The following is a 17,830-nucleotide window of genomic DNA, read 5'->3' on the forward strand; positions in this document are numbered from 1 at the left end:
TGTAGGTAGCTTCACAGGATACACGCCCCCTCAAGACCCATAGTTGGCCTAAGCATAGTGTCAGTACTGTAGATATCTTTCAGAAGAGAAGTTAATAATTACATTGCCCACTTCAAGTAAAAGAATATGTACATTTTATTTGTAAAATGCTGAGAGATGTCTTCCAATATAGGTTAACAAAAAAGCCCTAGCTAACAAAGTGCATCAGCATCTCAGTTGTTCCGTCCTGTGTCAATACAATATATAATAACAGATTATACAGTCAGCAAGACCCTGAGACTCAATACACTTTTATTCTCACTGTGTACCTGATTAATGCGCTACCATGTTTAGGTAAGTCGCTCTTTACAGTTTGTTTGCTCCGCAGATAAGAGACATCTGAATTTCTCAGCAGTTCTGTCCTATTGTGTGGTAGTCTCAGTAAAGACGGTTGTCACACAGTACGGAAAAGGTACGGAATAATGTAATCATGTGAGAATGTTCAAGGAAGAGGAAAGATTTTGTAGAATTACAGGTGTTCATGAAGCCAAAACCAGGGCCATACCGAATTTGGGCAGATTTAGTCTGAACGTTTAAATATACGTCTGGGGTTAGGATTGGGGTTAGGGTTAGGCATGTTTTTCTAAATGATTAGCTTGCACACCCCTTTGATAGAATAACAGTGGAGGAATCTTCTTACTTGAAGGTCCTAAATCCAGACCCCTTATTGGTCAGGGGATTAAACCAGTGTTAAGTCAGGGAAGAAGTGTTTCCACTGTCCAGTAACAACATACCTCATTCAATCAAAAGCAGCAGTTTCATTCAGCTCTAAATCCAGCTGTATTCATCACATAACAAGTTAATAAAGGGGTAAACCCAGTTTTCTTGGTTTTTGTACAAAAGGTATTCAGAATTTGTAATATGAATTCTGAATATTAAACCCAACTCACACCACTGGAAAGACTTTGAGTGTTTTTTGGTACTTCTCAATGTGTCTCACATACAGGAAGAATAATAAAAATAATTTAAAAAAAACAGTGCTGTGATTTTGTTATTTGAATCTTGAGAGGTTAACCCTAAAAAATAATGGAATAGCTGTTGTTACTTGAATTAATTATGAATCTATGGTAATTTTTTTGTTACCAGAAAATATGTTCAGATTTTACTCCCAACGAAATTCCACTGGAAGTCATTGTTTTAAAGGGCTTCCCGTTGAAGTCTGGTACTTTCAAATCCATATCCCAATGACATAACACCAGGCCTATTTCTGTCTATGCCCTGCAATGATTGAATTTACACAAAAAACTCCAGGACCCCAAACCAACCTGCCCAAATAATATAAAATACGATATTATTCCATTATACTGCAGATCCCCTAATCACAGTTTTTATGTATTCATAATCATGGACTTACACTTGAATGCATCACACTATTTTAGCTTCTGAAACATTGGCATTACAAACAGCAATTAAAGTGGTCCTTTAGTTTTGTTTTGGAGAATCAGACACCCCAAGGGTCTAATTACCAGGTATTCACATCCCTAAGAAACAACAAGAAACAAAAGGTCCTCATAATATCCCCCAGTGTTACATAAACCCATTACTAAACATGCACATAAAAGCCATTCCAAAACAATTAAACACCTTTAAGCATTTTTTGTTTTACAAATGTAAGGCACCATGTTGTATTTATGTATTGTCAATCCATCATCTCAGTCCAACAAGCCTCTTATTTTGTGATCCCATTACTTAGGTTTCATTTTCATTCAATGTAAATAATTCTGCTATTATATCTCCAGATCTTGGGAAACCAGCCCTAGCAAAAATATGCAATGCATGTTCTGGATTATTGAAATGCAAGTGCCTCACACACTGCATCCCTTTCAGTCTTAAGAACACATGGCTTCTGAAACAAGTGTTTTATCAGAAGAGAAGCAACCTGATATCTTTACCTTTTTCTCCCAATGCTGCAGCAGACCATAGTCTCCTGACCCCCTTCTGTAATATGTGCTTTTCAGCTTGAGTGGCCTGCAGTTCCAAAGCATCTCCCAGCTCCCTCTTGTTGCACATCCAATATTTTAGCCACCCCAGGCACACCTACAGAAGCGCATGTCCTGTCCTGCTTTGGTGCTTCATGTTCCCCTGTTAGTTTTCCAGGTCCTGGCAGGTTCAGGCAAGGGTAAAAGGCATGCAGTTTGGCTTCACCCTCCATCTGAAGCAGCTGAGGGATGAGTGGGGAGGAAGAGGAGGAAGACAATGGTGAGGATGAAGAGGAAGGCGCTTCATCGCAGACAGAGAAGGGCAAGCGCAGGTAGCGTCCCCGGTAGAAGCAGCAGCAGCGTTCAAAGCACTCCTCCTCTCCCCGGCTGACGCGGAATCGTTTGCGGTAGTGTCCCTTGACGGGCGGTACACTGGTGAAGCAGGCCTGAGCAGCTGGGTTCTCCCAGGGGCACTGGCTGGCCGATGGGGAGGAAGCAGGGGGCGGAGGGGAGAAGCACCAGTTGCTCTGTAGCAGGATCTCAGCCCGCAGTCTTCTCAGTAGGTTGTTGACGAGGACAGATCGCCGCAGGAAGGCCTCAGGGTCCTCGATGAAACGCAACTTGTCCAAAGACACCTGCAGCACGTGGGCCCGCTCCTCGAAGGCTGGCGTCACCTGTAAGGAGGAGGCTATTATGACTCACATGGAACCACGATCTGGGCTGCACCCAGATCATACAGGTAAACACTGCTTTAGTGATCAGTCCCTAACTAGATGAAAACAGAAGTTGAAAAATATGAATGCATGAAAAGGATTTCATGCAGGGAACAATCGATTTCAGGTTATCAATTCGTAATGACTTTTCCTAGGAATGCATGCTTCAAAGGTGAACTCTGCAGTTAAACCTACTCTCTGGCAGCAGTTGTACAGGACTGGGTGGGAGTCCTCGTCTTCTACATACTTCCGTTTGAAGTATGCGATCCTTGACGTGGCTACAGGATCTGGTCCTCTCCGGCAAAGGGATTCTGTTGCCATAAATCACAAATGACAGGTAAACAGGACAACTCCCCTCAGAAAACACAGTCTTGTTTATGTCCCTTTTTTTGGACAAAATACAATTTTTTTTTTTTTTTTTGCTGCTATCATCTAATAAAAATGTTACTGTTGTAAATTAAAAAAAAAAAAATTCAGGACATCTATATGGAAGTTTGCCATGGAAACGGTTGCATATTTCACCAAAAACAAATTCTGCATGGTTTACAATTAATCACCATACCTGCTACCTTTTATTTTACCTGGTTTAGCTACAGTCAAGAATGCTTTCACTTAACTTCACTATGCTTTTACCATAGGATCTAACAGTGTACTTTACTTACAGCAGTAGGCCTTGCATTGTGTGAACAGCACAGAATAAAATGTACCTTGCCTTCAGGAGCCAAGGCATAGTGCTGTCAGGTAAACTGATCATCACTCCTGTACCGGTGAGCTGCTCATCATTCTTACTCAAGTTAGCAGCCTGGGATTTTTTTTATTAGTCTCTCACACATGCTGTAGTGATATCACATATCATAGTATTCGTATATTATAAGCAGTAATTTAATTCAAAGAGGACTACTTAAAAGCAACATTGCCTTAAAGTGAATCTGTTTATTTACTGCTACGCATTTAGCCAAGGGCTTTGTTCAAGATAATTACCTCCAGCCAATTGTCCTGCAGCACGCTCTAGTGGAACAGGCCCGGAGGTGCAGCCCCTGCTGCAGCGCTGTGACTCCCAGTGGCACTGGAACTCTGGGATTTCGGAGTCTCCTGCAGGGGCAGTGTGGTCACCAAGCGTATTCATCGACAGGACCCGGGTCATCTCTTGTACTCTGCACTCTGCAGAGACAAACACAAGGTACCTCCACCTGTTTCTTGGCTTTGTGTTAAACTGGAGCTTACCGCTGGTAACTGAAACACTGCTGAATAAGGACCCTCCTGAAGAATCACGTCTTGGAGGCATTTTTGGCTTTTACTCCAAATTGTCATCAGCATTATTTTTTTCTTTTGTAAAGGAAAATCGGTCCCAAAAGATTTACCAAAATAAAACATTTTGAGGCTTGTAAGTAGGGAGTGTTTTTCATGTTCTTTCAAAAATTGAACTAGCTGAAAAACAAAAGTATAATTTGTACCATATTACAGAAAAAAAAATTCTCTCAGGAATAAGATAGCCCTGGTACCCCATCAAATTACCTTTTAAAGAAAGGAGATAAACTCTCTTAAAAGTAGAATATGTGTTATTTATTTCAGATGTCATTGATGTATTGCATTGGTTTAATTTACATAATATCTTTTTGCTAAGTCTTTTATCATTTATGTTATATGAATTAAAATAAACATGTTCATTTTTTGCCACCACATAAATTTATTTGAATATTTGTCCCAGTGCTACTTGTAAGTCTTAAATGGATTCTTATTAGTTTTCTTCACTTTGAGAATCTAGCTGCCTGTCTAAAATAAATCATGGTAAAATAATTGAAAATAATAATTATAGCTTCAATTCCAACCCCACCCCAGCATAAAGATACAATAAATTCTACCAAATGCTGGTCCTTCAAGGGTTAAATGATTGTGATTAGCCCAGTACTGTAGTACTACTGACAATTAAAATCCATTCTGGGGAAAACCTGGAAAAAAATTCTTCAAGATACACCTTAGCATCGTGTGTTGACAAATTACTGTAGAAACTAAAAAGTCTGCATGTTGTATGTTTACCATTTTATCCTAGATTACACTGCTGTTGCACCTGGGTAGTTTCTGGTGATCTTACCTTGCTGAAATGAAGTTGGAGTAGTATCTGCAGTATGTCGATGCTGTATTACAAACATGAAAGCAACTACTGCTCTATAAAAGGGTTACGTTGCAATTCCATGGTTTTGTTAAAAGTAAAGCATAAGACCTCTGTGCCTCCTCCGATATCCTCGAGCAGTCTCTGGAACCAAGCAAAGAAAACATGACCTATTTGGAAACTACTGTAGCCTCATTGAACAAAGGGCTACCTTGTGCAGCTATGACTGTCGCCATGTTATCAAGAGCAGACATTTATTACCTTGTGCTTCTCTTATTCACACTTCACCAAATCTTTCCTTCCTCTGTTCCATCACCTTCTGCTTCCCAAGGAGGGTATTCCTTTGTGAATTTCTGTGCTTCCCCCAGTTGTATTTCCCTCCTCTTCAGTCTGTATGTAATCCTTGCGCACAGCCAGCTAATAATAAAAAGGACATTTCTATTTGTCTTTCATCTGATGAAAAAAATCTTCCCCTTGAGGCTTTTTTCTTTCCATCTCTCTCGATCTCCCTCAATCTGTGTCAGTGTGGAATGCAATATTAAACGCACACACGCCAAAAAACAAAAAAACAAAAAGCTGGCTTCTAAATTCTGATTATAGCTCCCACGATCAAACACTAACTGATCTTCACTCTTGTATTTTTGCCTCTTTCTTTCTCACTCTAGCTGTCTGTCTCCCAATTCATGTTAGGTTTGATCAAAACTTGATTGCAGTCCAAAGACACAAGAAGGGGGTTGGAGAGAGCCTCAACTACTTCAAACTCCCCTAGCATTCTTTTTCCAGTCAAAACATTTGCAGGGGCTGGGACGCTATATTGGCTCTGATTTTCATTCATGTGATTGAGTCCCCTAAGGAAATAGATAACGCACACACACACACACACACACACACACACACAACATCAAGGGAGGCCTGCAGAATATTAAACAGGATCAGTCAAGAATCACAAGGAGACTGAACTGAAACATGCAATCAAAGGTTTCTTTAAAGACAGGTCTGTACTAATCCACAAGCTTAACTACAGATACTTCCCTATACTTTCCTACCTGTACCTATTACCGTGGTATTGCCAGTGGAGTGAGGACATATTTCTACTAATAAAAAGAAACCTCATGGCCCATTGATATTTCTGTCACACAATACCGCAGGGCAGCTGCAGAGTACTGTAGGGTGAGGAAATTTAAAACATTTAAAACATACAGTAAATACTACACCCATAATATTATTTATTGATGGATTTGGTATGAGGCTGTTGCAATGAGTAAGTGGGAATGAATCCTGAAATACACTGTTAATATTTGATTCTTTTTGTGCCCATATGCATCCACCACCTTGCCTCAACATGGGTGACCTGCCGTGGGCTTTGATTCTACAGAGTATTGTAGCTGCTAGTTTGACAGTCAGTCTCCCCAGGTGAAAGCTAGCCTAGCTGTTTGATCTCGTTCGGCTGATTTGGGCATAGTCCCACCCAACCATCAGAGCAGAGGAACTCCTCCCAGAGGCATGCCCAGGCAAACACTGTCAGCTAGGCGGGTGTAGCTCGCTCACTGGACAATAGGTCACTCAGTTGCTTCCATACTATTCAACAACAACAGCAAGTTTTTCATGTCAGGACACCATAAGAATTGAGCAATTGTTCACACATTTTTTCCACTTAGTCTCTGCAGGTGCTGAAACATGTCAGCTATAGTAGTTAAACTGAAGAAATGCTGTAAGTTGCCAGCTTTTCAGTTATACCAGTTACTACCTGTTGAATAAAACAAATATTTTACTAATTACAGTGTTGTATTTGGGACCTGCTTCTGAGCGATGCCAAAGCCCCCTGCTGGAATGAGTGTGAAAGTGAGTGTGTGTAATATGAGAATAATAAACAAACCTCACCCCTTGTTCCACCTTCGGTCACGTTTCACTGGGACATGCTCACCAGCCGGTCAAGGAGCCGCAGCTGACCAATTCTTAGCTATGGCTCCTTGTAAACAAATCTCAGTGGGTAGCATGTCCCGAGTGGAGTGTCTGCAGATACCCAGATGAAAGTGAGAAACCAGTGACAGTACGCTGCTCCTGTTGCCATGGGTATGATGTACAGTGAAGTACTGCGCTCCCTCTTTATTTTGCATATCTGAATTACACATAAAAAACTGAATTAGTGAGGGATTTAGAGAAATAGTGGACTATTGAATCGTGAAATACCAAAGTGGGTTGTAATGTCCTTTACTATGCACACGCTACCCAGATTAAATGAGGGCATGTAGATAAAACACTGGCCGTTTGTCTTTTTTTTTAAACATAAATTACTGCATGGTAAGGTTTCCTGTTACTTCTAGCGTATGTGGCTTTCTGGGATTAAGGTGTGTACAACATGCCAGGTTTTCCTCAACCTCATTTCTTCCACATCATTCTTTTCCTGTGTGCAGTCCTCTGGTTTTGGCTCAGGTTTCCAAAGCATCTCCTGATTGCTGGCTTTGAAAATGCATAACCACAAGTATTCAGAACTTTTTTTTTTCTTCTTCGGTCTGTAACAGTGCTGTATTTTCATGATGTGATGTGACAGTTTTCTGTTACTGGCACGGTGCAGGACCATGGTGAGAGGTGTTTAACAAGCCTCTAAAACTACGTTGCACAGTGGCTGAATACCTTCAACTTCAACTCAAATGTTAAATAATTTAACAATGGAGAAAAGTGTGTTTTATTTTCCCTTTATGAAGTACTTTACTTTGTTCAGTGGAAAGAGTTTGTCTGCTTGTTGTGTGCACTAACCCAGTTCCACTTTTAATCACATGAAATCTCAGGCTCAGTTATGGCAGTGTCTCTGGTTTATGTGATTTCACAACTTGTTTCTGCTATAAAAAAAAAAAAAAAAAAGGCTTATACGTTTTTGTCAAGAAGGTATCTCAGAAGCATCTTTGTCCTGTTGCCTGAAGGTGACAGTGAATCACAGAGGTGTATGTTGAAAAAAAAAACAGTCCACTAAGGTTGAATGCCAACAAAGATAAACTACAATGGAAAACATAGTTAGCAAGGAATAAAAATACACTCAATTGTGGGAAACTGCAGCTTTAAATTCCCTGGAAATGCAGTATTGAATCTGGCAAATTTGACATCAGCTAAGTACAGATTAAAGATGTGAGAAATCTTCAAAGGGCTGGCAAGGAGTTTTAGCTTTAGCCACGTAACTGATTTCACTGCTTGTAATGTTTCCTTGGTTTAACAGTGTAATTGTGTGTAGAAATACATTACTTTCTGAAGGATACCCTGGCTGGTATCATTGCAAATACTGTAAGCTAGTAAAATCAGATCAAAATGACATCACTGGTAGCCATTACTTGTGCTAGTAAAACAATTTATTTCCATTTTATCTCTCAGATTGATTCCAGCATGCAGATTATAGGCACCAAGAATAAAACATTCATTTGTTTTTCAAATCACTCATAGCCACCAACTGGGTGTTATTTCACTAAAAAGCTGAATTATTACAGTTGCCTTCTCCCCTAGGCTGCATCAGTACTAACTCCTGGTAGCACCTCTACACTTGTATGATTTAAAATGTCACATGGTTCTATTCTACAATAGAAAATGAATGGTAATGCACCTCCACTTCAATGTGTGATTGTTACCTTTGATTATAACTTTTTTTTTTATTTTTTTTTTTTTTACTTACCACATAGTTCCACCTCCTGAATTAATTCTTAAAATACTGCTGGAGATAATTTTGAATGCCTCCAGTGTAAATTGCGTAAAATATAAATCTCAAGCCGGTGATAACTTTTTAATATACCTTATTCAAGTCGGGCGTCAAGAGGAGGCAATAAAACACTAAACAACAAGTCCTTTGCTTGTAACTGAATCCAAGGGCGCACTAGCCAAGCAAGAAGGGGCTGTTCATATTCCTATTAATGACCAAGTGTTCACATTAATTTCTAAGTTAGCCACAAATTCTTTTTTTTTTTTTACCTTCAAATTGCAATTCTTGGGTCGCAATCAACGGCTCCGATGTGCGTTTGGTCTCACGCTTCATTCCTTGCTGCAGCTTCAGAATTCACAGCACAGCAATTCCAGTCTGCTATTGATTTGAAAATTGCTCACAAAAATGATTTGCACTGGGTTGATTTTAAACTGGAACACAATAGGTGGCACCTTTTTCTAGAAATACCAGAATACCAAGACAGCGAAGTCCCAAAGAGCTAGATACATACTTCCTAAAGGTGGAGTATGTGAAACAAAACTGCTTTTGGCACATCAGAGTCCTCTCCCAAAATAGTAACAAAACAAAACAAAGAGAAGAACAATGCCCGCGATTCTACAAGGCGAGCTAAACAGGGACCTGCACTCTGGCCCAACCATCCATTACCTTTGTGATTTCATAGACTGCACCTTGCACCTTATAGTAAGCACTTAGTCAAGAGGTCGCTTGACGGTTCTGTCACCCAAAGTGAACCTATAAGAGGCAGGGTTAACTGGACACATTAATGTGGTTGTAGCTAATAAAATAAGGACATACATCTTCCATGTCATGCACTTTGATTTGCTACATAGATCTGAAATGTGCAGTTTTCAAAGAAACGTGTTGTAAATTTTTATTTTAAATAATGATATCTGGTACAACTTGAATGCGCAGCCCATTCAAACATCAGTGGGTTGATTATCACTGGCAAAACATCACCTACACATGATTGATTTTAAAAACCTGTTTTATTGGGCTTTATTGAACCTTTGCTCATGTGGTCTGTAGTATTATCAGAACACCTTCTACAGGATGTCCCATATATAAGGCATCAGAAGCAGTGTTATATCTCACACTATTAGTGCATTCTCTGTTAAATCAGACATCACAAGTAGAGAGAACCAATAGTAACAACTATGCCTATAACGCCAAATTCAAGGGTCACTCAGTGGATGCAATTATCATAGCAGTGATGTTGAAACATCTGTACAGTAGTGATGACACTATTAGAAAGACAAGTGGGTGACACAGTATTTACTTTCTGCTCCCAGTAAAATGGAACCTATTATAATTCAGTCTTTTCCAGTTTTGTCCTTCTAAGGGAAATAAACAGCGAAGGTTGAATTCCTGGCAAGTGACTCCAGATGTTGTTGGCAGAGACTGATGAAAAGCGGTTCCAATCTCAATACTAGGGCCAAGGGGCTTGTATGTCTTCGTATTATTTTTGTAAAGGGAAAAAAAAAAATCAAGAGAGTCATCGGGGAGGAAGCCTTTTGCATATCCTGCTGAATGCCTGCCAGTGTTTAAACTAGGCCGATTCCCTTGGTTGTCTGTGTTGAGAAATGCAAGCTGTAGCACTAAACCAGCTCATTTAGAGCTCTCCTGGTGCTTGCCAGCCTTCCTGAACCAGAAGGCTTCCTATCAGGCCTGCGGTCCAAGGCCTGTGTGGCATGGGCACAGGGCTTGCTGTTGTCTTTTGATAGGGGGAAAGTCAGAACAGGAAGGCAATGTTCTTAGTGACAGAGCAGTCCTGTACATTCTTTTGGGTTTTATATCACTGTCATTGAAATTGCAGTTTTCATGATGATCAAATGCAAAACCGTAAGTCTTACAAAAGCCATCAAACAGCCTGCTTTAACCATCTTTGCCAAGTAAATTCCCAGGACGCTCTTAAAAACAAGGTGGCTTGTCTGTTTTTTTGGGTCTACCCTGAAATTGAATTTAAAAAAAAAAAGAAAGAAATTGCTGTTTTAAATTCTTACAAAATTATTAGAGAAACTGGAGCCCCATCAGGTTCTTAGTAGCTGCACTTTGAGTAGGAATATATTACTGCACCCTTAGTTGTCCATTGCAGAACAGTGTGTACAATGAGTGGACCATTTTGAATTATGTGATGTAGGTGTAATGTTTGAAGAAGAGATTCACCAATTTCAGCAAACAAAGTAAATGTATTAGCTTTTGCCAATACTCCTTTCTTGGACAGACCAAAAACAGTGAAAACAGTTTTTGTTAAATAGTTTATTATTATTTTAGAGATTTTTGAATAAGTGAAAAATGAGGGACCCACCGAATTACCATCCTGGACACTGGCACTCCACATTTCAAGATGCCAGCTCAGCAAAACTATTCTCTACTTCTAGTTTATCCTACATGAGATGGTCATTGTCATGTAAATTGCAAATTGATTCTGTGGCCACAGTACTTGCTATGTAGTAGGGGTGGGCACCAACATCGATATTTTGATATGATATCGATATCTTTCGATATCTATAATAATTTCCATATCGGGATATCATGGGTTTGAAAGAAAAATCAAGAACGCTCGCAGAGACATACTTTTTATTGCTAACAATACTTAAATACATTATTTTATATTAGTATACAAGAAACCCTATGCATACCAATCACTGTCAGTCTTCCAGGCAAACACCACACACGTATTATTTAAACATTTTATTCCATTGATTGGTGATTAGGTACCAAAGGCTATTTGCATGCTGCATAAGCACTATTGGCATTATTCTGAAATATGCACCTGCGTCAGCGATTCATTTCACTTTGTCTGTGTGGTTACTTCCGCTAATGTATTTTTAAAATGTGAACTTTCGGTATTATAAATGACATGTACTTTTAAAACATCAAAACACATGCACAATTCGGCATGACATCATACTTAATACTTTAAAGGTGTTGTGAGTCAGCATACTCAGCAGCTGAAGATTCAATTACTTCTGGATTGGCTAGGAAATGAACACCCCCGAAGCCTGTATGCAGTGAAGTATAGAAATATTTTGGTTTTGAGGTGGCTAATGATGGAACAGTAAAACAATGTAACAAGACCTTGTTTTTCTCCGTGGATATAATGCAATTGCATTATATTTTTCTGTGTTTTGGAAGACTTCAATATAATCGATATCGAAATACGTGCACGATATTGTTGCCCACCTCTACTTTATTGTTTACAATTACATTATTAAGTATATTTACTGGTGTTCGCAGCTGGTGTTCTATAGACTATAACCCAAATATAAGTATAATAATGTATAATTGTAATATTCTGTACACAATCAAAATCAATACATTGTAGGCCTACATATCAAAAGTAAAATAGCATAGTGACTTCTTTAAACCCTGAATACACTTCTATCTGTATGGCAATGGCGTTTATATATGAGCCGATCTCTCTCACTTCTAACTGAAAACACCATGATAGCAATTGAAAGTAACAGTTCATTTTTTGACACAGATACCAGGGACCGTGACAGCTTTGAGAAGCTTAATGCACAACAGACAAACCGACTGATAAGGTCATATTTTCTAAAAAAAAAAATTTTAAAAATAAAATGTTGCACAGTGCATTTAACTAATAATGTAGTTACATTCTCCCACATCATTGTGCAGTGATGTAAAGCATAATGCATGGTATGAGATGGGCTGAGCTAATAACGGCAAAATTAACTTGGTGAGATTTTACAAGAGACGCAATGTCTATTACTGTATTCAATAGCAGACAATTATTCAGTAGCAGCCAACTGTATATTTCTGTAAAATATGTTGACCATAGAATTCTGCAAGCCGTAAATATACGTCACAAGTTGTAAATTGTGGCTATTAAGAATAAATGTTGCCTAAGGTGGAAGCTATTGAGTTTAACTCACATTGTACTGTATGTAGCTGGGAGCCCAGCAAGATGATAGTACCTTCCAAGGTCTAGTTTTAAGAGAATTAAACTACATTTTACCTGGTGTCCAGTTTTTTGTGAATTCAAAATAATGCAAATCTGTAGAAGTATCCAAAGGAAAATTAATATATTTTTTCCTTCAGCCCTGACTTTAATATGTAAAACTTTGCCAACCTAGCTCCCTAATCTCAAAACAGGTAGTCCCCAGCTTCGTCATTATTGCTGTCATACCTAACTAAACTCATCTGCAAAACATCATCCTTTACGAATTAGGCACTTAAGTTATATGACAAGGTGTTTAAAGGCATAACTTCAATAGGAATCAGCGTGCTTTGCACAAAAAAGTGACTTTTACAGGCATCAGCTTTTGTATTGCTTAAAAAGGAAACAAATGCACCTACCTTTTCAGGTGATTATAAACCTTTCATCCACACTGTCCAGATCAAGTCAGATTAAACCTTCTCGCATATCCTTTGTTAGTACACCAGTTGAACAACACTGCGACGCTGAAAGCAGAAGATCCGGCGGTCACCAGAACGGTTTCTCATTCAACAACACTTCGCACGGTGTTAACAAGACAGCGAGAGGTACAGTACACAGAACCGACTTAATCACGAGTCACCCCACAGGCATAGTGCCGTAGTACCGCGGCTCCGTCGACTGGAACATAAGGTTGCTGAAGACGTCTAAAAAAAACGGGGGCGTCACCCTTCTCTCTCTCTCTCTCTCTCTCTCTCTCTCTCTCTCTCTCTCTCTCTCTCTCTCTCTCTCTCTCTCTCTCTCTCTCTCTCTCTCTCTCTCTCATCTTCTAGTAGTGGGGTGTGTATGCTGATTGGCAACGTTAATAAACAGTGCACCTCAAAGCCAAACGCATATCTTTTGATAACTGTCATTAAATGAATGTTATGACTTTTACATCTCATATATATATATATATATATATATATATATATATATATATATATATATATATATGTGTGTGTGTGTGTGTGTGTGTGTGTGTGTGTGTGTGTGTGTGTGTATTATAATATCCCATTAAAAAAGCAAATTTATATATATATATATATATATATATATATATATATATATATATATATAATATATATATTATATATACGATACGATTTTGCTATGAAAAAAATACAATATGGGCTGAAATACCCCTTTCATTTTTAATGTAACAAGCAATAATAATTGTTTATTTTTCTTGGCCATTCCCAAACTTTCTAGACCTTGGGTAATCGCCTACAACAGAACCTGGCCGTTCCACATTGCTAAACTTGGATTAGAACATATATACAGTGCATGTTATTTAATTTAATTGTATTACTTCTAATAATAAACTTGAGACAAAAATCAGGTGTTTTGCTACATTTTTTATTTTATTATTGCTCTGACAACAAGTTAAACTTAATAGGTTAATCAATCATATAATTTGATATAAAGTAATACAATGTACATTACTAACGTATTGAAGTTTAAAAAAAAAATAAAATAAATAAACAATTTTCACTTTCCTGTTTAAATCACTTGCTGCCCAATTTCCAGCTAAATCTGACAAAAGTATAAAGGTTTGTAAAACTGTTATATCATAAAATATCCAGGAATAGTAGATTGTTAAGGCTTTATACATTTTTTTTTTCTTGTGTATTTCTGGCAGAAATAGTGTACAAGTAGACATTGCATTTAAAAAAAAAAAAACCTGCCATTGTAGTTTCTGCACAATAAATAAAGTGGCACACAACCTTTTCATAAAGTCACAGCATCATCTTTTTTCTCTGCATTGACCGAGATACGCACTTCGGCTGAGATTGCTTGCAATCTCTCCCACAGTATCTTGTTGCTGTCTTGGTGACAGCTTGCAGCACCATTACGAAGGCTGTTAACTCTAACAAGCAGGCTTCCCTCAGTCTCGTATTTGTACTGACTGTGTGGTTTTGCTAGAAGCTATACAGGTGGGCATCCCTTTATACTGCTTCCTGCAATAAAGTGAACCGAGTAGATCCATGCCGAACCAGTACTGAACTGTCCCGGATCCATCCTGGTACTGTACTATACCAACCCGGTGCTAAGGCACCGACCTGGTTCCAAACTGCGGTACCATCCTTGGTCCAGTACCAGAATACATGGTTCGGATCTTGACCTGCTCCGTGGCTGTTTGAGCAGACTGAGGCAGCAGCTATACATTACTGAACACTATGTTGCAGCATGCATCATGCCTGGATTTTATCCCTGTGACTGCAAGGCTAGTCTGCTGGGTTGCACACCAAAGAGGCACTAACTAACCGCAGTTTCTGCAAGTTTGTGCAAGCTTCTCTAAGTGCATGCTGGAGAAAGGTGTGTCTGGCAGCTCTAGAGTGCTCGATGTCTGTTACACCAGGGCAGTGTGCTGTCCCATCATCCTCTGTTAAAGAGGTGGCTGAGCCCTCTCCACTTAGCTCAGCAAAGGGAGAGCAGGCAACGTGCTTGGGGAATAGCCCATGTCGGAATCCATCTTCATGGTTTTCCTCAAGGAAGAGGAAGAGGAAGAATCACCATTCCAAGAGCAAGAGATTGGCAAACTTCGAACAGCTGGATAAACTCTGGCCAGCAGTTTCACATCAGGGAACGGCGTTTGCAGAGCTGCTGCGTGAGCATGCATTTGGTGAACAAACACCTGATCTGTGTCTCCAAATTGAACAGACAGGCTGTGGGCAGGAACCTGGCTGCTTTGGTAGCTGCAAGAAGACAGCTTTGCTTTCCCAGGCATGCGTGTCTGATGTGAATAAAGCACCGCTGTTAGACGCCCCCATTACACCAGGGCATATCTTTGGTTCTGCGGTGGATGAGGTGCTGCGGCGCTTTCATTGCACACAGGGGTCCCAAGCAACTACTCCCAGTGCGCAAACCAGCGGCAAACTGGTGCCCAAGGCCCCAGCAGCCAGGTACATTTCTTACTTGAAAGGGTATTAGCATAACCCTTACATTTTTCATATTTCTAACTAAAGTAAGTAAGCCAAATGTAAATCTTAGTGTAGGAACTGCCTTCACATACTAGAAATGCTGTACATGCTTGTTGTCGGCTTTAACTGATTTCCCAGGTCTTGGCCAATTTCAAGCAGTATTTTCCCCCTAATAGACCACACATGCCACTGTAGATTCTGGCAACATCCGTATGCTGAGCATGTTAAAAGGGAGTTACCGTCCTTTTGCATGGAAAACCACAGTTGAGTGCAAATTCTGACAGATGTGGCAACAATGTTTAACTTTGGAGACATACTAGATCCCACTTAATCCATCCACATTGTCCTGATGAATGGCCAAGTTGTGCCTCTTGTATAAGCCAGGATGTGATCATACCAACTGCTAGCAATCATATTGAAACCCACAGATTAGTCTATAAATAAACCACCATCTACATTACAGTCTTCATGTTAGTGTCTCTTGACATTTCAGGAGCTGATAAAACTAGAATGTATTTGACGCACAACATTGTCTGTGATAATAGCTGGTTACTTTTCAATTATAGTTATAATGGTGAAAAGAAAATATATGCAGTGATTCAGCTTGTACCTTTACGGACAATTCTGTATCCTAACCCTCTCATATTGCATGCAATTCTCTCCACAGTTAGCATTAAGGTGATTTTACTAGAAGTTTATTGTCTTTATATTGGTAAGGGCTAGCACCATCTAGAGCAGGAGTTGTCAACCAGGGGGTATCGCACCGCTCAGGGTACTTCTAAGGGTCACAGGGGCAGGGCTGGCCTTAAAGCAAGATGAGCGAGGCAGCCGCCTAGGGCCCCTGCCCTTTAGGGGGTCCCGCACTCAACCAGACTGTAGTGAGATTTTAAGGGTTTGTTACGTGTGCGCAAAACACTCAGGGTTGAAAATTTGGGGTACGTCAGCAACGTTAAATTTTGCTGTTTCAGTTTTTTTTTTTTTTTATTCCTTATTTAAAATACTCAGACTTGATAATGCCACTAAAGCTGGGAAAATACCTTTCTAATTTATGTTCTTACGTAATTTAGAACTTAATATGAAAAAAAGATTTGATAATGTCCAGGTTTTTTTTTATTATTATTATTATTATTATTATTATTATTACTATTATTATTAAGTATTTGTTATTTCTGCCTGGTTATTCTCGTCGCCGACCGATCAGAACCCAGTTATAGTCTGGCATTACAGTATTTTATAATCAAGTCTAACAAATGAATTGAAACAAGTATTCATTAACATTTTAATATCATTCATATTATTTACCTGGGTCCGTTTCCCCGATCGGCCAGAGGGAACCGGTTCATCCTAGTGGCGGACGCCCTACTGGATCTGAAGGCGGAGATGGTGAGCAAGGCCAGAATTTTTGAGTCCAAAGTGATGGACTCGTCGAACAGTTCAACTACTTCCTGGGGTACAACTGGTGCTCATCACAGCCAGGGACCAGAAGGACTGGGGCAAGCACTTACTCCTGGTCTTGCTGGCTTGCAGGCCAGCTGTACATGAGTCTACTGCCTGTACACCCGCCTTCCTCGGCTCTCGCCAAAAATAAGCACCAACTAAGACGTAGCTTTGCAGTAAACTAATGTGATCCATCTGCATTCTCCATTCATTTGCGTTTCTTTCCATCTGATGATGTAGATATCCTTCTGCCTGGCGTTGATGTCTGAAGTGTAATGCTGGTTCCAGGGATCAGCTTATTGTGCCTCTCCAGCGCATCAGCACACACAACAGCTGTGATGCTGGCTCCAGGGATCAACCACAGTGCGGTCTCCCCAGCGCATCAGAATAACGAGCTAAGTAGGGTAATCTCAGGGGTCTTCAAGGGTACCTTCTGTCCTCTGTGTTTTGTTGACTAGCCCACAACACCTTAATAGGGCTCGAAAGTGATTCTGATGTCCCAGCAACACCCCTGTCAGTCCCCCACTCAACTCAGCCCAGCTTACTTATCAGTACATCAGTGTTGCTTTCTTTCTATTGTGCTTGAGATCCTCAGCCAGAATCTTGACATGACTTTCATGTCTTGGAAGAAAGAACGTCCTTTCAGCTAGGGGTGTGCAGATACTCTGATTTTCCAAGTAATTCCCTTAATCACAAAGCACCCTGACTAGACTCTTGACATGTAACCCAAAGTAATCCGTGCTGAGGCATCAACACAGCCTGTGCTCCTTTGTGGCCCCCCAAACCAAGGACTGGCCAAACTTAGTTAAGTTAATCTAAACGGAAATCTACCAAAACACAAAATCCTAGGAGGTAGGCTATTACAACATCGCTTTCCATATCTCATGCGTACACAGCAGTGAGTCTGCCTCTAACAATGGGTTTGAGCCATTGCCAACTGAGTGGGCAAAATTGACTCAGATGGCCCGACCTGGCACGGCCTGTTGAAAGCAGTGTTCTGTAACAACTTGGAGCGGCTTGGTTTTTGCTGTGAGAAAGCTTGTCGCCA

At 39.9% G+C, this 17,830-nt stretch overlaps 1 protein-coding gene across 1 annotated transcript; it reads right to left on the reverse strand.

Moving 5' to 3' along the window:
* Nucleotides 1–42: 42 nt before the first annotated feature.
* LOC121317351 (SERTA domain-containing protein 4-like) lies at nt 43–13,074 on the reverse strand. Its single transcript, XM_041253190.1, has 6 exons — nt 12,805–13,074; nt 5,043–5,198; nt 4,764–4,925; nt 3,653–3,832; nt 2,867–2,982; nt 43–2,632 (listed from the first exon to the last, which is right to left on the reverse strand). Exons 3-6 carry the CDS (start codon nt 4,819–4,821, stop codon nt 1,994–1,996), a joined length of 993 nt encoding a protein of 330 aa, XP_041109124.1. The 5' UTR covers nt 4,822–4,925; nt 5,043–5,198; nt 12,805–13,074; the 3' UTR covers nt 43–1,993.
* Nucleotides 13,075–17,830: the final 4,756 nt, after the last annotated feature.

The sequence above is a fragment of the Polyodon spathula genome, chromosome 6 (assembly GCF_017654505.1).
Source record: "Polyodon spathula isolate WHYD16114869_AA chromosome 6, ASM1765450v1, whole genome shotgun sequence".
Lineage (NCBI taxonomy): Eukaryota > Metazoa > Chordata > Actinopteri > Acipenseriformes > Polyodontidae > Polyodon > Polyodon spathula.

What these genes read in the sequence shown, in the direction of transcription:
- LOC121317351 (XM_041253190.1), bottom strand. Translation starts at nt 4,821, where the DNA reads ATGTTTGTAATACAGCATCGACATACTGCAGATACTACTCCAACTTCA. An exon ending in TCCAACTTCATTTCAGCAAG is followed by an intron (nt 3,833 to 4,763) that starts GTAAGATCACCA and finishes TTGTCTCTGCAG; the next exon opens with AGTGCAGAGTACAAGAGATG. An exon ending in TGTACAACTGCTGCCAGAGA is followed by an intron (nt 2,633 to 2,866) that starts GTAGGTTTAACT and finishes TCCTCCTTACAG; the next exon opens with GTGACGCCAGCCTTCGAGGA.